The 24,417-nt window shown below is 36.2% G+C and overlaps 3 protein-coding genes and 1 long non-coding RNA gene across 19 annotated transcripts in view; 2 read left to right on the top strand and 2 right to left on the bottom strand.

Annotated features, from left to right (window-relative positions):
* LOC18097187 (putative disease resistance RPP13-like protein 1) overlaps positions 1-24,417 on the bottom strand; it is a 97,022-nt gene that overhangs the window by 30,696 nt on the left and 41,909 nt on the right. For 2 of the 6 annotated variants that reach the window (XR_008058278.1, XR_008058280.1), the window contains exons 4-5: positions 12,137-12,252; positions 11,799-11,934 (exon numbers count right to left, since the gene is read on the bottom strand). Coding sequence is in view for 3 of the 6 variants with exons in the window: in XM_052449820.1 (XP_052305780.1) it covers positions 13,043-13,811 (769 nt within the window). In the remaining 3 variants the exon portion in view is untranslated. Of the gene's footprint in view, positions 1-11,798; positions 12,253-12,352; positions 12,468-13,042; positions 13,812-24,417 lie in introns of those variants that run through there. The other 4 variants (XR_008058279.1, XM_052449822.1, XM_052449821.1 and 1 more) reach the window with 4 other exon arrangements.
* Positions 1-24,417, top strand: part of LOC18097188 (protein LNK2) — a 126,533-nt gene that overhangs the window by 65,411 nt on the left and 36,705 nt on the right. The gene's annotated exons all lie outside the window — the stretch shown is intronic.
* LOC18097194 (putative disease resistance RPP13-like protein 1) overlaps positions 1-24,417 on the bottom strand; it is a 96,588-nt gene that overhangs the window by 57,325 nt on the left and 14,846 nt on the right. The window contains exons 2-3 of the mRNA XM_052449818.1: positions 16,135-16,208; positions 14,516-15,997 (exon numbers count right to left, since the gene is read on the bottom strand). Of these exons, the coding sequence (XP_052305778.1) occupies positions 14,516-15,997; positions 16,135-16,208 (1,556 nt within the window). The remainder of the gene's footprint in view (positions 1-14,515; positions 15,998-16,134; positions 16,209-24,417) is intronic.
* LOC127904848 (uncharacterized) lies at positions 3,795-5,659 on the top strand. The gene is made up of 3 exons (XR_008058283.1): positions 3,795-3,901; positions 4,821-4,902; positions 5,494-5,659. It is a non-coding gene; the product is annotated as an uncharacterized LOC127904848 (long non-coding RNA).

Raw genomic sequence — 24,417 nt, 5'->3', positions numbered from 1 at the left:
CATGAAAATGATACGTATAATACACAAATAGCTAAACAATGCAAAGCAATCTTGTTTTGTGAAACCATGGTGCTCCACTCTGCAATGGGCAAGTGGTAATCTGACATGAAATTGCAAAGAATTAATAATGGTGGAGAAATACAGAGTAACTGAGAAAGAACATCGAATGGAAAAGTTCACAATGAGTCATACCTGAGGGAGCAAACAGATCAATTTTATCCTGTGCATATTGTTCTGGCAAGAAGGAAGGGGTGACAAACCCTTCATGAACTGTAAGTGCAAAGTTGGATTTGGATCCTGCCAAAAATAAGCATAGAATTAATAGTGGAAAAGGACAAATTTTTACTGAAATTGCCTTTGATTACTGAAAAGAAAATAAACTATTTAGTGGCAATACCTCCTTTTTGGCTCCGCTGATGTTGGAAAAATCAATAGCCATCAATACATAATTTTTATGTGAGGAATGTGAGAAATCTTGGGCCAATCTTTACCTTTCTCCCTTTCACAACGTTCACCCAGCATAGGACAATCGTTAATTCTAAGAGTAGAAAGGGAGGAGGGCAACCCTACTTTTGGCATTGACTCAACCATAGGACAAAAGTAAATATAAAGAGGAGTAGAAAGGGAGGAGGGCAACCCTTCTTCTGGCATGGACTCAAGCCTAGGGCAGTAATTTATATGCAATTTTCTAAGAGAGGTGAGGTGTTGAAGCCCCTTGTAGTCAAGAGATTTCAGGTGTTTTAGGGAATGGATTTTAAGAGATGTAAGACTTGAGGGCAGAAGCATCTCTTCAGGGAAGGATTCAATATTTTCAAGGCCACCGATTGTAAAGTGTGAAAGAGAAGGGAGCGTTTGCAAGCCCCATTGCATGCGGCCAGCAATGAGTTTGTCGCATCTACAAATGACAAGTGATTGTAATATGGAGGGAAAACCCCCTTCTGGACACAACTCAACTTCTAAACAATCTTTTATTTCCAAATGCGAAAGGGATGGGAGGAGGGAATGCATACTCTCAGGCAACAGCTTCAAGTTCCTGCAATCTTCTAACTCAAGTCGTGTTAAGACTGGAGCAGGTAATCCTCCTTTGGGAAATGAAACTAATTTAGGGCACTTCTCGATAAACAAATAATGGAGAGAATTGAGATCATTGAGAGGTCTTTCATGTGCACATAGTGATTCAAGATCTGAACAGTCACAGATAGAAAGATAATTTAACTTGGGGAGCAAGTCCAGTGCGACGCATTTGAGAGAAGCGCAGCCCTGGATTGTAATTCGCCCTGGATTGTAATTCGCCCTAAATCAGAGGGTGAACAACCCATTTGCTCAAGTTCCTCGGGTAGGGACTCTAGGGAGTGGGATCCAGAAACAGAGAGAGACTGCAACCTCGGAAACCTAGGAAGTGGAGTCGCGAGCTGCTTACATTCTTTAATTACAAGTCTTGTTACACGTGGAAGGTGGTGACTAGGAAGGGCCTTTGCAAGGTTGGGGCATTGTTGGATGTAAAGCTTCTCAAGAAGAGGGAAGGCTTCCCGGCTGCCTTCGTCTGAAATCCACTCGCGCCACTCTGGCATCCTTTTAAAAAATAGACATTTGAGGGATTCAAATGGCTTCTTGTGTACAATTCCCATAGAACTCAGAGCCCACAGTCACAACTTTATCGAATTCTTCAATTGAGAGATCCTCTAAAGAAGTTAATTGCCCGAGCGGTGGTAAGGTGGTGCAGTTTTTACATCTACTGAGCTTCAAGGACACTATTTTTGAGAAAGAGGAGTTTCCTACCCACTCCGGAAACCTTATACCTCCATAACCATCAATCTCAAGATACTTCACATTTCCATCTGGCTCTAATTTCTCAAGCGTGCTTGTTACGTGTTCCACGTTATGAGTGTCACCATCCCAAATGAGAAACAGCTGATCAAGGTGCTTTAAACCTTTCAAATTTGCTCCAACATCATCCCGAGCATCCACCAAATTTTGAAGGACCCGAATATACAGTTTTCCCCGTAGATGTCGTAGCTTTTCCAATTCATTAATGATAGACTCACTCTGTCTTCCCACAATAAAGTCAGTCAACGTTTGGAGCTTTGTCAGTTGACCTATATGTGGTGGCATCTCTTTCAAAGGCGTATATTGGATGTTAAGATACCGCAAGTTGATAAACCTTTCTAGAGATTCAGGCAACCTTTCGATTCTTGTTCCTTCAAGATTCTTCAAATTTCCAAAATAAGGTAGACTAGCAAGTTTGGAGCAATCTTGCAAGATCAACGTTTGCAAATTGAGAAGAGCACTCACTTCTTCAGGCAACGTTACTAAGAACTGTGAAAAGGAAAGATCCAAATACCGCAAATGCTTCAACTTGTTAGTTGAACAAAACTTCAAAGTTGCATCTCTACAACCAGTCATGAATAGCACTCGTAGGCGCCCAAGTGTTGACTGAAAGATCTCATTATAAAATTCGGGAGGACACCTCAAATAGTGTGGATAAGTTTGGAATGTGCGTAGAAACTGGGCTGCACTAATGTTTTCTAATTTTGTGCTTGAAAAAACACCTTCCGTATCTCCATCTTCGGTATCTTCACCATCCGTGTCTTCCGTATCTACTACGAGTGAAAAATGTCGAGCCCTTCTTGTGGCCTTGGAAGAATTATTTACCCCCAACCTGGAGCTGAAGCAAAATTGACCGGACACATGGGTAGCCAAGTCATGCATGAGATCGTGCATCACAAATGATAAGCTTGATTGCTGGAAAAACGACCTTGACAAGAGATCATCAAAGCACTCAGCACCTGCTCTTTCCATCTCATCATCTACAAAGTGGACTAAGAAGCCCTCTGCCATCCACAGGAGCACTAATTCATCCTTTCGAAATGAATAGTCTTTTGGAAATATGGCACAATAAGCAAAACACTGCTTCAGATGTGGCAGGAGATAATGATAACTTAATCTCAAGGCTGGGAGGATATTGCCTTTGGGTAAATCCCATAGATTGCTTTCCAATATCTTCTCCCACTCCTCGACATCTCTCTTGGTGCATAGCAGACCTCCGAGTGTTTTTGCAGCTAGAGGAAGGCCTTTACATTTTCTCCCTATTTCTCTTCCAATCTCTAGCAACTCTTCATAAACATTGGGATTTTTACCACGAAATGCATGTTTGGCGAACACAAACCAGCAGCTGTCTTCCGTCAATTCTTTTAGATGATGAGTTGGACCAGTGCTCATGGCTGATGCTACTCTTGCATTGCGTGTTGTGACAAGAATCTTACTCCCTTGTGCTCCGTACTTCAGGGGGGGTAAGAAACCTATCCCATTCATCATAATCTTCATTCCAAACGTCATCTAAAACAAGCAAGAATTTCTTTCCCTGCAATCTCTCCTTCAACTGAAGCTGGAGCTGATCCAGATTATCAAAAGCAGGCTTTGAACCGAACCCCTCAAGGATAACCTTAGTTAACTTCGAAACACTGAAATCTTCTGAAACACAAACCCAAGCTTTGAGACCGAACCACTCTTGTACTCTGCTGTGATTGTATACAAGCTGAGCAAGCGTGGTTTTACCAACCCCGCCCATTCCCACTATGGGAACTGTCACAGGGTCAATTTTTTATCCCAAAAACAGACCTTAGAGAGAAATCTGTCCTCGGAGGTGTAATGTTTTGTATTAAAAGATAGGAAATGGCAACAAGGCCCTTGAATGCTTAGATGTAGGAATAAATTAAATGAGGGGTATAATAATAATTGTATAAAGAGATAATATATATAAATAGGAAGTAAAAAAAAAAGAGGAAAGAGGGATCTGAATTTTGAGAGAGAACCGGCAGGAGAGAAAGGGAGAAAGAAGAAGAAGAGAAAAGAGGGAAATTAGAAGGGAAATAGAAAGGAATTGAAGGAAATAAGTAAAAAGGTAAGATTATGTATAAATATGTGTTAATTAAGCTTTAATTTTGATTTTGATAAATGTTAGGGTTATGAAATTTGTGTTTTGAGTTTGATTTATGAGTTAATTTGGATGTTGTAGGGTTAATTGTTGTGGGTATTTGATTATTTGGTTGAATTTGAGAGATTGAATTGAAAGATGATGATTTTGAGTTATGATTTTGTTTGAATGGTGAATTTGTGTTAGAAATAAGGAAAGAACAGTGGGTTTTCTGTTGGAATTCTGGGTTGGAGGTTGAAGATGACAAAATTTCGGTTTGGTCTCTCAATTTTGGAAAATTACAGTTTAGTCCCCAAACTTTGGAAAATTTGCAGATTGGTCCCTGGAGCCTATTCCGAGATTCTGAACAGAATAACATATGAATTATGGACAGAATTACTGTATAGATAAGAGAATTTAACACTTTCAATTTAGTCCTCCAATTTGGCAAAAAATACAATTTGACCCTAAAAATTTGGTAAAATTCCAGAATGGTCCTTGGAGTATAATGAGATGATCTGGACAGAAATGAGGACTAATTATGGTCAGAATTTCAGTATATTCATGGATTTATGATAAATTTCAGTTTGGTCCTTCAATTAGACAAAAGTTGCAATTTGACCCTTAAAAATAGGATAAATTACAGATTATTCCCTATCTGTAATATTAGCTTTTGCAGATTAGTTTGATGAATAATTAAGGGTTATTTAGTGAATTATTGCCAATTTTATTAGTTGTTTTATTATGGATTAGATTTCGGAAAAAACCGTTAAATTTTGGGTTTTTGAGAAAATTGACTAGTTAGTTCAAAAACATATAGGGTTACGGAATACATTATTAGTTAAGTTTATTAAATAGGTTAAATGTTCTTTCGAGTCGTTCTTAAATATGTCTCCTTTATATTCAGATAATCCTGATATTCTACCGGCGGGACGTCAGTAGGATTTTCTTCGGTGTCTGCTTTTGGCTTCTGTTTGCTTTTGAGTCAGGTGAGTGGATAATTTTCCATATGCATGAGAAATATTATAAATATTTGATTTGTTAATATGAATTGGATCATGCTTCTTGATAATATATATGTTGATTATTATCCTTGTTATGATAAGCATGATCAATTGTTGAATCCGAATTATTGATATGAACCAGTATATATATTATGAATTGACTTCTGAATTGATAGCTCCTCATTTGATTGATGTCATGAGTTGAGCCTTGAGATATGAATATGTCTGTTTGATTATGATTATAAACCTATGGTATGTCAGTCAGAATACCCATGCTAACAGGGTAGTGTTAGTCTTTGTGCACATCGTATCTGAACCCTAGTTGGTCGGGGGAGTCACCAACCTGTGTGGACTGATCATCCCACAGTACGGAGCCTCATGCTCATTGCATTTTGATTTTCTGACGAGTTTTACCATATGATCTTCTTGTTATGGCCAATTTGAGAAAACTTCCATAAGAACCTAAAGCCAATTGTATATATATTTCTCATTGCTGTATTACCTTGTGTGTGTGTATTGAACGTTATCTACTCACTGAGTTGTTGAACTCACCATCTCATTATTTATCCTTTTCAGGCTTATAGCTTAATAACAGGTCATTTTGTTGGACCTTCAGAACCTGCTTTTTGGTTGTACTTGGTACCTTTCCTTTATGTCTAGTTAGTGCTCCAAAACTCTGAACTTATATAAACTCTTGTATTAAGACAATTCAATTATATTATGAAGTTGATTTTGTTATTAATGCTGCGTTGAACTCTAATTGAGTTAGGATAAGTTTGTGTGTAAGTTTGGGTTCGCATAGGTATGGAACCTTGGAGGGGAACCTTGCCTATGTGCCAGTCATGGATCCGGGGATCGGGTCGTGACAGGAGGTTGATGACTAGCTAGACTCAGCCTTTCCCTCACCTCACTCGTGTTTCCCTCACCAAGAGGTTTCCCACACTCACTCCCATTACATAGACAAGCGGAATACACAAGCAAAGCTGTACAGAACCAAGCACACAAGATATTACAGGAAAACATTCCCAACCTTCATTAGTCTCGTCAACAAAGGATACACAAGTTTATTAGCGTGTGTGCCATGCACAAGTGTTCTGCTGCCTACCAGAACATTGCATGCTACACCCTATGTACAACCTATTACATGGAATAATACAACATAACTGCCTCCCAAGACATGGGCCACGTTCTGGTCAGTTTGGCCTCCTGGAAAACTGCTGATAACTGTCGAAAATTGCCTGCAATTGCTGCTTCTTCCATAGCCTGCCACCCAACAAGCCAGTTGTCCCTTTTGCCAACTTCCACGCTGCCAGAGTAGGTGTTTGTATGCCTTGGACTGTCCATGGTCTAAGTTAGGATTCCTGTCGAACATCAACCCATGTCCTGTCGAATCGTTGACGCACACTGTTGCTGAATCTGCCCATGCACGTTGCCACTACCTATGCGTGCTGCCATTCATGCCAGTAGTGTATTATGTCCAGTCATGGACTGTCCATCGCCTAGACCTATCGTCAGCCCCTGCTGCCAATTTTGTCGACGCTGTTGATCTCATCAATGCTGCCGAATTCGACACTGTCCCATCACGTCATTCCAGCACTGTTTCATCGAGCCTTGGACAATCCATAGTCCAAGTCTCCAGCTCTTGTCAGCACACTGCTGCGTTGCTGTTGCATGCTGCCGATTTTCACTACCGTCATGCGGGCTGCCACCTCATAGCTACTGTCCAGCAATACTTTCGTCAACCTACAGCCTGACGAATTTAACCCTGTAACAGGAACCACACCTGGGTTTTCTCCATTGGCATCGTCTGGTAGAAGCAACTTCTGTATTGTTGGGGATTTCTGCTCCCCCTTGCGGAACGGTGGTGTTCATGATCATTGCTTAAAGGAGACTAAGCACACTAACACAATATTTAACGTGGTTCGGCAAATCGCCTACATCCACTGGAGAGATCGATATTATTAGAGATAGAGAAAGAATACAACACACGGAGGAGGATCACATCCACTCAACTCCCATCTCACATTGCTACATAGGGCAGTAGCTGCATAAGGCAGCAGGGCTGCTGGTTGCAGCCCTTCTCTTTTTTTCTCTCTTCTTCTCTCTTTTGTAGCTCTACTACAAGACTCTCTCTCTCACTTTGTGTTGCACTCTTGGTGTCTATTTATAGGCTTCAATAACAACTCCTCTTGCTCCTTTGTCAACAATGGTGGCTACTCTTTGTTAATGGTTGTTGCAGCTTCTTTTGACATTAGCAGCTGCCACCAACAACCCACCATTATAGCCTCCTTCTTTGACAATGTTAAAAGGCTGCAAATGCTGCATCAACAACTCTCTTTGACTCTCACAAGTTGGCCTTTTTTCTTTGACAATGGCAGCCATCTTCTTTGACAATGGCAGCCACATAATTGGTAATATTCTAACAATCACCCCCTTTGCCATTTATGTGGGTAATTGTCCTCTTGCTTCTTCAGCACATGCTTGCATCTTGCAACTCTTCCAAGCTTACCATTCTGAGAGCATCTTTGGCCAAGTTTACAGGTACTCGCCAAACCTTTCAATCACCAGAGTCACCAAAGCACACCTTTTCTTACACAAAAGGATCACTACAACCAGATGGTCTGTCACATTACATCTGAAGAGTGTTAACGCTTGTCTCTGGGATAAAATTCCCCTTCGAGCGTATTAACCATGCTCAATCCGAAATGATTTATCAAGCCTCACATCAAGGCTTACAACACCCCCTCAAATGGAATTATCTATTTCCGAGTGCGACATTCATTATCTGAGTATTTCAATGTGATCACGAGCTCACCACTCTTCCAAGATTCTACTCATCCCGAAGTTGTGTCTGCCCTCTGTTCCACTCTAGGAACCACACCTTACTTTTCCATGAGTCTCTCGCTTTTAGTTCTAAGAGTCCAGGTAGTTCTCCACCTTTAACCATGGGGGCAGCCCATTAAAGGTTGATCCATATCTTTCTTCATACTCTGAGTATTACAATGCCATTACCGAGCTCACCACCTTGACAAGAGTCAACTTATTCCCGGAACTTGCGCATGTACTCTGCTCATTCTTATCAGTCGCGTCTTAATGCTCCATAAGTCATCCACTTATTGTCCAAGGCATATGTTATCTAGCTCATTGATCTTTAACCTAGAGGCAATGAAAGTCAATCTGGCATTTGTCTCCATACTCATCATAGCCACTTCATTGGCTATCCATACACTTGTCCACTCATATCCAACCATTACATTGGCTTTGGAGCATTCTGAACTGGGGCTCCTATCGTGGCTCTCACACCTTTTTTAAGGTGTCTTCGCCTGTTATCATAAGGCGGTCTGAACTAGGCTCATATCGTGGCCCGCACACTTTCTGTCTGAGGTGTCTCCGCTCGTCATGATGCGTTCTCATCCTCCTTCATCGGAGATGCTTCAATGTGGCTCTAAGATTCTCTACCACCATGTGGACTATGGGAGAGATCACTTCCATTGAACACATAGAAAGAGAGAGTTGTGGTACACTCCTCGCAATCTTCCATCTCATTTTCTATGTTTGGAGCTTTTGCGCCTTTCTGCTTGACAGCTCCACCTACACCAACTCTTTTTGGTGTCTTCGCCTTTCATCATAGGCGGTCGTCTTTTATCATAGGCGTTCGCACCCCCTCAATTAGGTGCCTCTGCAATAGCTCTCTTTCTATCCTTGCATGTATTGGAAAGGTCCTCGCCTGTTGTCTTCATCAAGAGCACAAGAGACTTCCTGTTGTACATCCTTTTCACAATCTTTACTTTGAGCTTCATCCGGGAACACTTCTTCTCCTTGCATCTGTTGTCTCATTACAGTACCTCGTTGGATCACGGGTACTCCTACACAATCTCCATGTGCCCTCGTGCAATTTCTGTTCTCCAAATTTCTCCCCATTCCTTGCTTATGTTTGACAGCAACTCATCATGTCACAACACCTATCCAAGTCAAAATAGGGTGTCAATCTTTATCCCCTTGCTGTATTTCTCTTCCATTATCAGGGTCTTCATCAATTCTCCCTCGAGAAATTACAGTCACCGAATCTAACTTCTTTGAAGAAATCACCACTCCATCAGATCCTTGATCATACGGAACCCAACTGTTCTCTTGTGTCGTCGTCTTGCTAGTCTTCAACCGTTTCATTACAAACTGCTATATATATAAAAATAGTATCGTATGGATAATCCTTTAACTAAGCAAGTTCCCAGGAAAGATTGGTTTGTTATCTGCTTCTCCTCGGCATCGTCAAGCACCACCCTGAGAGATGTCATTGCTGTCTCCAACCTCGTTAGCAGCCAATTGTTGACTTTTTGGCCTCTGAAGAAGGCAACCACCTGGGGAGAGGCCATCCTGTCGAACAAAACATTAAGGAAAGAAGAAAGAAAAGCTCCTCCTACTAAAGCCCCGGCCATGGTTTCTCCTCTTTGCAAAGTAACGAAGGAAGAGTAAACAAACAAGAAGAAGAAGAAGAGGGGATTTTGTTCAGCTGACAGAAGGGGAAAGAATTTGTGTAAAGAACTGGCAAAAGCTTTTTCTCTCTCGGCTCTTTAACTCTTAAATTGTTATGCTTAGGAGTACATTTAAGGGGTCACGGGTTTCTATTGTTTTTTATTTAAAAATATATTAAAATAAATTATTTTATTTTTTATAAATTATTTTTAATATTAACAAATTAAAAAATCTAAAAACATTAAAAAAAATATTAATTTAAAATAAAAAAATTATTTTTGAAACACGTATACAAGCCGCAACTGAAACGCTATTCCATCTTTCTCTTCTTTTGGAATTTTACTCGGTTTGTCTTTGATTTATTTTCCTAGAAATTACATCTTTTAAAAAAAGGGGTTTGATTGGAAAAACTTCACAAAATGCGAAGCTTTTCACATGATATGATAATGCAGCAGAAGACTTCACTTTATTTCTTTTCTCTTCTTCCTTCTATCACTTTTCATTGATAAATTAAATAAATAAATCATAAATTATACTTTATATTATTATATTTTATACAATTATTTGAATGAGTGCTTTTTTTAATGAATGTTTTTTTATTAAGGTGTCTCACTTTTATAATAAAAATTGTGGATTTGATGGATTAATTCGGTTAACTTGATTTTTTTAGCTAACTTTTTAATTTTTATAATTTTATCTTTTAATATTAGATTAATTAAAAATTAAGTTTCATGTTTTGTTTTGTTTGTTTTATATTAGATTATTTTAACCTCGTAACCCAGAAATAATACTTAAAAAGTTAACCTAAGTTGACTCGAGTTGTATTTTATGTTTTTTAATTGAATTTTTTTTTCAATTTTATCATTCGATATCAAGTCAGTTGGGAATAAAGCTTCATAATCTATTTCAAATTATTTTCTACAGGGTTATCCTAGTCTCATGATTAGAGACGGGGGTTTTGGCATTTTAATCCAAATTAAATTGAGTTGTTTTTTAATTTTGTTTATAAGAGGTTATCTTGATTTCATGATCTGGGTCACGAGTCCTTCAATAGTGAATTTGCTTTTTATTGGATTATTTATGTTTCATAACCTAACTCGCAAGCTTAGCAAGTTAACCCGATTGACTCAATTTTTTTATTGATCTTTTTTCTTCAATTTTATTATTTAATATTATGTTTTATTAGGAATTAAGCTTCATGGTTTGTTTTGATTTTGTTTTTATTATGTTATCCTAGCCTCATTGTCTAAAAATGATGCTTAACCGATTAACCCTAATTGACCTAAATCATTTTTATGTTATTTTTTAATTCAAATTTCTAGAAATTGCATCATTCACATCGGGTTTGACATGGTCAATTAGGGATTGCACTTTTTAATTTATTTTTATTCACTCTTTAAGAGGTTGTCTCGGTCTTGTAACCAAAGTCACATATTTAATGAGTTAAATCATGTAATTTTTTTATAAGATTATTTCGATCTCATGACGAGCTAGTTATGGGTTTGGTGGATTGACTTGAGTTATTTTTATGTTCTTTTTAAAATTGATTTCTTTTTTTTTAATTTTATCCTTCAACATTTGGCTAATTAAGATTGAACTTCATAATTTATTTTTATTTTTTTTCTATAAGATTATATCTCTATTATAACCAAGGCTATGGACTTGACAAGTTAACTCAATTCATATTTTTAGATTATTTTTTTAATTGATTATTTTTTCAATTATATCATTCAATATTTGGTTGATTAGGAATTAGACTTCATAGTCTCATACCTGGATAAAAATTTTAACAAGTTAACTTTGGTTAACCCAATTCAATCTATTACTTTGTTATCTTCATATTAAAAAAAAGTGTCATTTTGAAATTTTTTCTAAGTCAGACTATATTTTTACTGGTTGTCAGGGTTGCTTTCAAACAAGCTAAATCAATTAAGTCGCATCAGGTCAATCTCCAAATGGCTTATTTATTTATTTTAATTTTATCTTTTAATATTTGGTTGGTTGAAAATTAGACTTAATAATTTATTTTCTACATAGTTATCATAGTCTCATAATTCAAGTTATGAATTTAACAAGTTAACTTGAGTTGACCCAAATCAATTTAATTTGTTGTTATCTTAATATTAAAAAAATATATGTAATCTTGAAATTTTTTATAAGTTAAATTATATTTTTATTGGTTATCTAGGTTGTTTTTTAAACTGCAAATTGAATCAACTCACACCAAATATATCACCACACGATTTAAATTTTTTTTACCAGAAAAAATTAAAACATTCACAATTTAAATAATTTTTTATTTTTAAGAAAAACTTAACTTGACCTACAATAAAGCATGGTCAATAATAAAATTATAAATTAGTTATTTTAAAGAACTCATTAAACATTTTAAAATGAGAAAGAAGATGTATGAGAGACAATGGGAAGAAAATTTGTATATCAACATCCAACAAATAAAAACATACAACATGGACAGTATCTGTATTTCATTCATCCAAACTTATGAGCCGCCCATGCTTGTAGAGGAAAATTTGGATCAGAATGCTGCAAAGAAACAATAGAGGATTTAGACCAAGAGCATGAAAAGGATATGTAAAATACACAAATAGCTACGTAATGATATTTGAAAAACAATCTTGTTTAGTGAAAATGGGCAATTGGTAATACTGACATGAAAATGCAAAGAATTAATAATGGTGGAGAAATACAGAGTAACTGAGAAAGAACATCAAATGGAAAAGCTCACAATGAGTCATAGCTGAGGGAGCAAGCAGATCAATTTTATCCTGTGCATATCGTTCTGGCAAGAAGGAAGGGTGACAGAGCCTTCATGAACTGTAAGTAGAAAGATGGATTTGGATCCTGCCAAAAATAAGCATAGAATTAATAGTGGAACATGACAAATTTTAACTGAAATTGCCTTTGATTACTGAAAAGAAAATAAACTCTTTAGTAGCAATACCTCAATATGTTGGACGATTGAAAGAAAAGCTCCTTTTAACTGCTACTTTTTTGCTCCGCTGATGTTGGGAAAATAACTATGCGAGGAATGTGAGAAATCTTGGGCCAATCTTTACCTTTCTCCCTTTCACAACTTTCACTCAGCATGGGACAATATTTAATTTCAAGAGAAAAAAGGGAGGAGGGCAACCCTTCTTCTGGCATTGACTCAATCAGAGGGCAGCTAGAAATCACCAATTCTGTAAGAGAGGTGAGGTGTTGAAGCCCCTTGTAGTCAAGAGATTTCACGTGTTCTAGGTCATAGATGTGAAGAGATGTAAGACTTGAGGGCAGAAGCATCTCTTCAGGGAAGGATTCAACATTTTCGTGGCCACCAATTGTAAAACGTGAGAGAGAAGGGAGCGTTTGCAAGCCCCATTGCATGAGGCCTGCAATGAGTTTGTTACATTTCCAAATCTCAAGTGATTGTAATTTGGAAGGAAAACCCCCTTCTGGACACAACTCAAGTTCTAAACAATCTCTTATTTCCAAATGCGAAAGGGATGGGAGGAGGGAATGCATGCACTCAGGCAACTGCTTTAACTTTCTGCAATACCGTAACTTAAGTCGTGTCAAGACTGGAGCAGGTAATCCTCCTTTGGGAAATGAAACTAATTTAGGGCACTCCCGGATTATCAAAGAATGTAGAGAGGTGAGATCATTGAGAGGTCTTTCATGTGCACATAGTAATTCGAGATCTGGACAGTTATAGATAGAAAGAGAATTTAACTTGGGGAACAAGTCCAGTGCGACGCATTTGAGAGCAGCCCAGCCCTTGATTGTAATTTCCCCTAAATCAGAGGGTGACCAACCCATTTGCTCAATTTCCTCGGGGAGCGACTCTAGGGAGTGGAATCCAGAAACAGAGAGAGACTGCAACCTAGGAAACCTAGGAAGCTGCTCACATCCACTAATTGTAAGTCTTGTTACACGTGGAAGGTGGTGACTGGGTAGGGCTTTTGTAAGGTTGGGGCAATTTCCTATGTAAAGCTCATCAAGAAGAGGGAAGGCTTCCCGGCTGCCTTCGTCTGAAATCCACTCGCACCACTCTCGCATATCTAAAAAAAATAATCTTTTGAGGGATTCAAATGGCTTCTTCATAGCAGTACAATTCCCATAAAACTCAGAGCCCACAGTTACAACTTTATCGAATGCTTCAATTAAGAGTTTCTCTAAAGAAGCTAATTGCCCGAGCGGTGGTAAGGAGGTGCAGTTTCTACAGCTAATGAGCACCAAGGACACTATATTTGAGAAAGAGGACTCTCCTACCCACTCCGGAAATCTTACACCTCCATAACCATCAATCTGAAGATCCTTCACATTTCTATTTGGCTCTAATTTCTCAAGTGTGCTTGTTACGTGTTGCGGGTCATGAGTGTCACCATCCCATGTAAACCTCAGCTTATCAAGGTGCTTTTTACCTTTCAAATTTGCCTCAGCAGCATCCCGAGCATCCACCACGTTTTGAAGGTTCCTAATATGAAGTTGTCCCCGTAGATGTTGTAGCTTTCCCAATTCTTTAATGCTAGTCTCACTCTGTCCTCCCACGAGAAAGAAAGTCAACGTTTGGAGCTTTGTCAGTTGACCCACATGTGGTAGCATCTCTTTCAAAGGCGTGCCTGAGATGTTAAGATACCGCAAGTTGATTAACCTTTCCAGAGATTCAGGCAACCTTTCGATTCCTGTTCCTTCAAGATTCAGATGTCGTAAGTGCTTCAAATTTCCAAGATCAGGTAGACTAGCAAGTTGGAGGCAATCTTCCAAGATCAACGTTTGCAAATTGAGAAGAGCACTCACTTCTTCAGGCAACATTACTAAATCTGACTGAGAGAGATCCAAATACCGCAAATGCTTCAACTTGCTAGTTGAACAAAGCATCTTAGCTGCACCGGCACAGTTAGACAAGGATAGCACACGTAGGCGCCCAAGTGTTGACAATATATGAAAGATCTCATTATAAAAATCAGGAGAACGACCCCAATAGCGTACAAAAGTTTGGAATGTGCGTAGAAGTTGGGCTTGACGGATGTTTTCTAATTTTGTACTTGAAAAACCGCCTCTCGTATCTACGAGTGATAAATGTCGAGTCCTTCTGGTGGCCTTGGAAGAATTATTTTCCCCCAACCTGGAGCTGAAGCAAAATTGACCGGACACATGGGTAGCCAAGTCATGCATGAGATCGTGCATCACAAATGATGAGCTTGATTGCTGGAAAAACGACCTTGACAAGAGATCATCAAAGCACTCAGCACCTGCTCTTTCCATCTCATCGTCTACAGAGTGGACTAAGAAGCCCTCTGCCATCCACAGGAGCACTAATTCATCCTTTCGAAATGAATAGTCTTTTGAAAATATAGCACAATAAGCAAAACATTGCTTCAGATGTGGCAGGAGATAAAGATAACTTAATCTCAAAGCTGGGAGGATATTGTCTTTGGGTAAATCCCATAGATTGCTTTCCAATATCTTCTCCCACTCCTCTACATCTCTTTTGGTGCGTAGCAGACCTCCGAGTGTTACTGCAGCTAGAGGAAGGCCTTTACACTTTCTCGCTATTGCTCTACCAATTTCTAGCAACTCTTCATGAGCAGTGGGATTTTCACCACGAAATGCATGTTTGGCAAACAAGGACCAGCAGCTGTCTTCCGTCAATTCTTTTAGATGATGAGTTGGGACAGTTTGCATGACTGATGCTACACTTTCATTGCGTGTTGTGACAAGAATCTTACTCCCTTGTGCTCCGTACTTCAGGGGGGTAAGCAACTTGTCCCACTCAGCATAATCTTCATTCCAAACGTCATCTAGAACAAGCAAAAATCTCTTTCCCTGCAATCTCTTCTTCAACTGAAGCTGGAGAATATTCAGACTATCAGAATCAGGCTTTGAACCGACCTCCTCAAGGATCATCTTGGTTAACTTCAAAACACTAAAATCTTCTGAAACATAAACCCAGGCTTTGAGACCGAACCACTCTTGTAATTCGCTGCGATTGTATACATGCTGAGCAAGCGTGGTTTTACCAACCCCGCCCATTCCCCTTATGGAGACGACACCCGGGCTTTCTCTATTTGCATCCTCTGATAGAAGCAACTTCAGTATTGCTTCCCTGTCATCATCTCTACCATAAACACCAGATTCATCCACGTGAGAAGTTGTTGGTGTTCTATGCGATGATGGTTCTTTACCAGTGCGGTTGATCAAACCAAGGGCATCCTTTTGTTTTACTAAGTCATCTAGACTCTCCTGGAGGCCTCTTGATTTTTCTTCTATCTCCCTCAACCCCATTATTTCAAGTGGGTTAATGAAAGAAAGAAGCTTCTGCGTCTGATCTCTGAAGGTTTGTGCTTCAGCTTCCAACTCCTGCCGTAGAGCTTCATAAGCAATCTCATCCAAGAAGTCGTCGGCTTCATAGACAGCGTCTTTATACTCGGCCAGCCAATCCCGCACAGCTTTATTTGTTATCTGCTTCTCCTCAGCATCGTCAAGCAGCCCATTGCCAGATATCATTGTTGTCTTCAACCTCTTCAGCAACCTATCGTTTATGTTTCTGGGATTCAAAATACTTGAAACGTCTTCGACAATCTTTTGAATTAATTTTGACTCATGCCTGTGCATAGAAAAAGAAAGTCATCACTCATCGATGAAAGATAATATTTTGAATTTAATGCAAATTTAAAATGCAAAATGTAATAAGAGTAAAAGTTATAAGCATTTGCTATCGATATAGGGAAAGAAAAGAAGCACCCATTTGCGATACTGCGACGATCCAACCCAGATAAATTTGCAGCCTCCAAAAGAGCTTTTCTCCACTTTTGGACCTTCTCCATTTCTTCCTTAAAACTTTCTTCATGTTTACCAAAGGCTTCAGCAAGACTCCCCGTCTGCTTTCTAATATCAGAAGGATCGATATCATAGAAAACAGGTAGAACAATCTGCCCAGTTGTGTGTCTGCAATCAAGAATCTTTTGAAGTTCACCAAGACACCAAGTGGAGGAAGCATAGCCCTCAGAGAAAACCACTATAGAAATCTTGGATTCTTGTATTGCTTTGGAGAGTTGGAAGGAGATTTCTTCACCTCTACGAAGTTTTTCGTCGTCTCGAAATGTATGGATTCCTGCTTGGAGTAAAGCAGTGTAAAGATGATCCGTAAAATTTTTGCGAGTATCTTCACCTCTAAAACTTAGAAATACATCGTAAACCCAACCAGGTCTAGGCAAAGAAGAAGAAGAAGACGCCATGAACATTCTATTAGTGGTTGCTGCAGGTAGGAGAGAGATGTGGGGCAGTAGAGTTATAATGAATGTCACCTTCGATCTTTCTTATGAAGCACCCATATTGCTAGTGTTTGGAATTTCTTTTTGAACGTATTTTAAAAATATTAAAATTATTTTTTTTATTTTAATTTAATATTTTTTTTATGTTATCATATTATTTTAATATATTAATATTTTAAAATGAAAAAAACATTATTTATATTACTTTACATATAATTATTTTGATATTTTATATTAAAAATCATTTTTTAAAAATAAAAAATATTAAATTTGATTTGATTTCTAGAAAATTATTTTATATTTATTTTGGACTGAAAAATTTTTCTAGAAATTGTAAAAAATTTAAAAATATCTTGTTATTTATTGATTGTATCCAATTTAGTCCTTAATCTTTTGATTGCTATACATTTTGTTTTGAATGTTTTTTTTTCAATTCTATCCCGTATAATTTGATTTAATCTTATTTTTATATCAACTTTGATTCTCATTCTTTTTATTTTTATTTTTATTTTCTTTTATCTTATCTTTTTTTAATTAAATTTTTTTATTTATCAGATTTGGTCCTAATTCTTTTTATTGTTATTTATTTTATTTGAAATAGTTTATGAAAATAAATTTTTTTTCCAATTTCATCCTCCTTTAATATTTTTATATGTAAGACTTGTTTCTCATTCTTTTAATAAACTTGAAAAAAAATAAAAAATAAAAAAATTATTTTTCACCTCATCTTTCATGACATAATTAAATATTAAAAGATATTTTCCAACTTATTTTTCATGGTATTATCAAATATAAAAAAATAATTCACTTATGATAAAATCTCTTTATAAAAAGAAATTACTTTTCAGCAAATAAATATGGTCTAAACACATTATATTTTGTGTGGCTCCTAGGGTTGCAAAGCATAAAAATTATTAAGATCCTTCACTTTAATAACCTTTGCATTTGGCTATATTCAAAGGCTTAAGTGGAGTTGAATTGTATTAGTAAATTTGAATTGAATTACTTGATTATATTATGAATTAACATGTTTGGTATCAATGTCAATAGAAAGAATTGAATTAAAGCAATTAATTAATCCTAAATAGCAGGTTTTTTTCTTCTAATATAGTTCTCTAGTTTTCATTAAAAAAAAATCAAATATTCATTACTACCATGACTTTTGGGGGTATTATATTGCTTTATAAAATTTGATTGCATGAATAATCTTTGCAGATGATTTTAAATCTTCTTTGTTGTCTCATACTTCGCCAACTATATACCTATAGAATGCTCGGCAGAATTGTTGATTCAAATAATAATCTTTGTATTATTTGCTTCCCATATATCTATCAAAATAACATCACTTTTCTCGGTATTCTTGGGTATCATATAAGTTCCACTAACATACACCCACATCTTCTTACCCTTAAAGAAATTTCTCATTACTAGTACGAATAATTATTTTCATCCAACCTCTCACAGACTGAAACGAATCATCTATTTCGGTAGCCATAATTAACAAATAAAAAAACAGAAAGCAAAAGCAACGAAAAATAAAGTATCAAATTACAGAAAGTGAATAGATATCGCAGAAACTAAATAAATATATTCTCGAAATTATATGATTACTCCAAAACACAACACAAATTATAGAAATTGAACGTAAATATCAAATTGCAGAAGCTAAAGGAAAAACAAAATACTAAATTTTACATAATCAAAAGATAAAAAATCACTCCAAAAAAAAATTAATTATAATTTATTTGCCAAGAGACCCCATCGGTCTGTCCTTGATTTATTTGCCAAGAGACCCCATCGGTCGAAAAAGAGGGTTTGGTTGGAATAACTTTATTATATGCCCAATATAATCTTTCTTTTCACTTGTGCTAATAATGCAGAAGAACCCTTCACTTCATGCTTTCACCGGTGGACCCTAGACCTTGAGGGTTTTATATATATATCATTTTATTTCAAAATATTTTTTCTATATATAGTATAGTTTTTAAACTCTTTCCTGCATACTGATTTCATATGGAGAGCACATCCTCCAAATATTGATATAAACCAAGTTTAAAATTGAATTAGAAAAAATGGTGATATGATAAAATCTTATTATCTCAATTGAATTTTTAATGATTTATTTGACCAGATAAAAATCTGATTTAAACTTGATTAAATAAATACTAAGGAATTTGTTTTTAAAAAAATCATTTTAATAAAATGATTCCAAATTCTTTTATACTCGATCCTCGAACCCGGTCTGATTTCAAAGAATAATAACAGTTCTGCACAAAATTACCGATAATGACTCAGACAATTTAACAAGGCACCTGCACCCACCCGAAGATGTCAAGGAACCAGCGAGGAAAAGGGTAGGAAAGGAGACTGTCATGGCTATGGTCCAGGTCACATCCACAGCATCCAGTCATCTAGGACGTGTCATGGCAGTAGAGGATGATGAAATGCAAAGAGTTCAAACACAATTCACCATCACTGCTAGCTTGTGACTTCAAATTTATACTTCTAATCATAACTTAAGAGAAACTATTCTTAGGCATAAACGTAGATACAGGCCCCGCACCGTTCCAGGCTTAAATGCATTTCCCCTGAACTTGCAGTTAAGAGCTCTGAAACAATCTGCTTATGAATGTTGCTTTTATCTGTTATTAATTAGATTCCACCAAAATTAAATCTTGAGGAACTAAAAGGAGCATTGAGCTAATTTCTGGGAACAGGGAGGCCTGTGAATGTGAAATGAGATGAGTGCTAGTTAAATCCACACGAGGATGCTGAAAGCAAGAGTATGTCCCCTTTATAATGTTATTCAATCTTTGCCATCACACCTCAGAGCTATATAATACCTGTTTGTCTTCCATCTTATACTTATCCACCAGTTGTTGCTTCTGCTCAGCAGGTAGTCTTTCTAGCTTCGGCTGCAGAACATGCTTGGTAATGCTCACCAGCAGGTCAGTGATCTATATATTAAATGCTATCAAACCATCGATTGATTGTCAAAAACTTAAATGGGGGAGAAAATGATAATTTATACACATTTCCATTAGCTTTGATGGAGAAAGAGCATTCAATATATATACGAGGGATTTTACTATATAAATATATTAAAAATCATAATAAATAATAAAAACTTGATTTCCTAATACATTTATCGATAACTTGGGCTTAATTAATTTTAGAAATGACAATTGAACCCGTTCACATCCATTTACCTGAATAAAAGTGAATATGGAGGGATTTTTGTTCCATAATGATGGATAAAAAAAACCTTACTTGTTTGGATATGGAGGTGGAAGTGATATTATCCAACATGATTAACCTCGGTATCCAAATTTATATATGTAAATGATTTATAATTTTTAAATATATATTTAAAATCAAGGAGGCAATAACAAATTAAGCAATGCTTGTCATCAGAAACAGCAATGGGAGCTTGTTCATAAAAAATATTTCAAGAAAATTAAATTTAATGATGCAGTCGGTTTGTAGAGATTAGATATTATGATAAGTTATATGAGAATTTACCCTAAAAAAATTATAAAACACAAAAATAAAAGATGATTAACAACTATACTCTTCTCTGGAGGCACTGGAACAGAAATCTCAAATTAATTTGAGTGTGATAGACGGACACTGGTTGGGATTTGTTCTGGTGGACGGGTTCACGTGCAGCCATTGTAGTAAATCAACACCGAGCAAGGTATCGATCCCGTAAGATCCGTTATGACATGATCTTCCACAAGCAAGAAACAACCGTGAAATAAAATAATACAACAGCAGGTTAACTAGTTATATTTTAGATTTGTAAAATTAGTTAAAATAGAAGCAAACCGACAGTAAAACCACGTTAATAAAAAAACCAACCAACCATGAAATGGATCGTGTGGCTCCCATTTCCCCTCCCCCCATCAATCATCAATCATGCCATGCCTACTATCAAGCTGTGATTGAAAGAAAAAACACAAAAGCAGCTGATGTCACAACTGGGTCCCATACAAAATCACTCTAATCACGCTACTCGCGTGGCTTGTGATATCGATAAAACAGCACAACGACAGGTATCTTTTTTTTTAAGAGTTTTGTATTGTGGGGATGGTATCTTTCTATTATGGAGACAATTAAAAAATTGATAAAAAATAAAAAACAAATTAATTTTTTAAAAAAACTCTTTTAAAATACGAAAACAACAACTTTGACAGCAAAACCGTGCTTAGTTTCTCTTTTTAAAATACCAAGTGTTTGTGGTGCAAAGAGAGAATGAGCGAAGGAAAGTGCCAAACTGCACAGAAAGTCAATAAGAATAATTTGATTGGTGGTTGAAGAAGTCTCTCTCTCCAGTGGATCGGCACAGAAATTTCTCCATCTGACATCAGCCCATTTCCCATGAAACAATGAAGACAAACACTCCATTTTAAACAACAAAAACGTTGCTGTTTCTCTTCGTACTGGAGACCAGCTGTCTTCCACTCCTGGCAACGTGTCACTATCCCTTGAGTTATTAGATTTCAGCCGTTGATTTGGATCATGGTCTATTGAAATTACTCTTCCCTGTGTGTAGATCCAAAGCTCGTTACGGCCTCAGTTTGCAGGTCTAATAGAAATTTCCTAGATCCAGGGGGGTTCCTACTTCTTCTTTTTTATTTCGCTGTCAGGTAACTATACCACAAGTTCTAATTGAATGTAGATATTGTTTAGTTGGGGGTACTCATTGTTGGAAACTTGGAGTTTAAGATGCAATAGGATTATCTGTTTGTGAGTAAAATATTGTTTGTTTTTTTAAATATGTTTTAAAAATATATTTTACTTCAAAATATATTAATTTTTTTATTTATATATATGTTATTCCAAAATATAGCAAAGCTGTTAAATTTGATGGTGAGTTAATACATGGAATTCATAATCTAGAGTCTAATCTAGATCATGTTTAAAATTCAACTAGAAAAAACATTAATATGATCAAAAACCATTTGACTCAACTAGATTCTTAATTACCCAACTGTACTGATAAAATCTTATCTAAATACACTGAGGTCAATACAAGAAATTTTGTTCTTTTTAAAGAAAAAAAACAAAGTAAAATGATTGATCCTATAATTAACACACGAGTTAACTCAATGACGTAATAACTATGATTTCAAAGAATGATACCAGCTCTACACAAAATTACAAATACTACTGAATAAGGCAATTTTACAAGGCACTTGCACAGATGGACCCACCCAGAGACATTGTAGAACCAGTGAGGAAAAGGGTACGTAGGGAAGGAACCCGAAGTTTTTACCATGTGGTGTTAAACAGCTAATGCCCATTAATCAAGTGGATGATTTTTAAAGTAAGTAAAAATACATTACCATAATTTTTTTATTTTTTAAAATTATTTTAAACATTATGTAAAAAAAAATTAAATAAAAAATCCAAATTTTCCCTAAACGGAAGGCACTTCCAAAAAGCCCCGCAGAACTCAAAATAGCAGCCGGCTGTTAATGCAGTCTTTAATAAACATACTGTTCATCCTTAAGTTGAAAAAATAAAATAAATAAGAATATTCATCCTCAAAAAAAGCGTAACCGGTAAAGCTCAAAATGATGAAAAGGGAGGCCTAACAGCCTGGTATTCTGCTAAGAGTCCGTTACTGGGCTGCCATAAAACCTCATGTAACTCAAGCAAATTTTTAAAATAATATAATTCATATTTTATTTTAGAAAGTAAAATTTTTATTTGAGATTAAATTTATTTTAAAAAATAATATAATTCATTTTACTTGGATTAGAAAATATATATATATATATATATATATATATATATATATATATATAATTAAAAGTAGGGAGGTTAATGAATTGAGTAACCAGGCGTAGCTCATTTCATATTCAGTACTGCAAACACTAGAAGACAACACCAAGCACCATTCATGAAAATGACCAAAGGCATATCATCAATAAGATTTGAAGGTCAGCTGTAATTTTAATGCCAGGAGAAAACAGAGGAAGCATCTGACTATGAGAACAGAGTCAGAGGATTGCAGTCAGCTTCGACGACCGGAGAATAGACAACGGCAGGAAACAAACGATGCCAAACCCCAAAAGATACAAGAGGAGCCAGCAGCTGCCTATGTAACACCAAATTTAGCATCATTCTTTAAAATGTCTGTCCACGCAAATTTCTTAACAAAATTATTGAAAATTTCTTTAAGAAATATTTTATTAATCGAAAAATATTTTTAGAAAATTATATTCACTGCATTATCAAACATACACAGCATATTAGCCCTATTTTGACCCATCGTCTACTTTGTCGAGCATTGGTCAAGGATGAAAACGTTGTGAATCGAAGCGCAATTTTCATTAAAGGTGTTTTTAGTTTCTGCCATGGTTTATTTCTGTTGCTCACTGTCACTCTTAAAAATTATTTGTTTTTACGGTGATATAATTTTTTTAAAATAATTGTGTTTTTGGATTTGTTTGTATGGTGATACAGTTTTTTTAAAATAATAATAGTTTTTTAAAAAAATTATGTTTTTAGATTGTTTTAATATATAATGTTAAATATTAATTTTTAAAAATAAAAAATAAAAATTATTTATATATATTTCTAAATAAAAAATACTTTAAAGAATAATTACTACCAAAATATTAAATACTACTTTAATTATGTTGGAGTGTCTTTTATAAAATAGGATGCAGAACCGCTAATGAGTATGAGTATGAAGTTTTATTTTTTATGGCAAGTTGAAGGTTTTGTAGGCCCATTTAAAATTAATGAGTTGGATCGTGATTATAATAAATAAAGATTGAGAATTTGGTCTGTCAATAATAGTGTTAACCCAACTCAAGGTAAGTTAAGAGATTGGATTGGATTTTAAATTAAATCGGATAGGATTTGACTGGTGTAATCCAACTTATTTAATCAATTAAAACTCAGTTTAATTTAAAAAAGATTCACATCATTTTAATTTGTTTTTTCAAAAAACTCTTAAAAGTCACATCACTTTGTATTGATTTATGTTAACCCACTGCTTGAATTATAATTCAAGTTGGGTTTAATAACTTAGATATTATTATTTTCGTTCGAGAGTAAAGGTATAAAAATTGATGAGGTGCAAGTTGGAGAGGGGAATTAGTGTGAATTATGCTGGTGAACTTCATAAATTTATTTAACCTCTAAGGCGTGTGACTTCTTTTTTATACCGAGTGGAAAACAACGACGTGATGATTTCATGATAGATTTACACCCTTGACACTTGTGGCATAATTTTGAGTAATCTGTGTCACAAATTGCTTTTGAGTTTGCAGTATACCACCGCCCTCGTTCGCCACAGAACGATCTGCCAAAGATTTATCAGAGCCTGGAGTTTTCCCCAGCACTGAAACAGCTGTCTCTGCGGCTAGGTACACATATGGTGACTTCTCTCTTCATGTTTTTTTCAGTCCGAAAAGAAAAACTGATCCTTATAGGTCTGGTGATAACCATTCTAATTGCTTGCGGCAGGAGGGAGGCAAATCCTTTGGACTATCTCTCATGCCCCATCATCAGCACAGCAGGAGAGAATGGGGGTGCTGTCTTCCTCGGTGAAAACTAATGGTGATAGTGTTTCTGTTTCCCAAACTAGGATTGAAGGAGGTGCCAAAGCATTCCAGCGAGTTCGAGTCATTTATGCTCGAAATTCGGTTTATTTCTGGTTGGATGTGGATTCTCAAGGATTGATCATCCTGAGCTTGTCTGTACCATAATGAGACTAGTGATATCAGGTTCCAAA

Source organism: Populus trichocarpa, unplaced genomic scaffold, assembly GCF_000002775.5.
Source record: "Populus trichocarpa isolate Nisqually-1 unplaced genomic scaffold, P.trichocarpa_v4.1 scaffold_67, whole genome shotgun sequence".
NCBI lineage: Eukaryota > Viridiplantae > Streptophyta > Magnoliopsida > Malpighiales > Salicaceae > Populus > Populus trichocarpa.
Note: the sequence above shows the minus strand (reverse complement) of the source record. Positions and strands in the feature narration are given on the sequence as shown.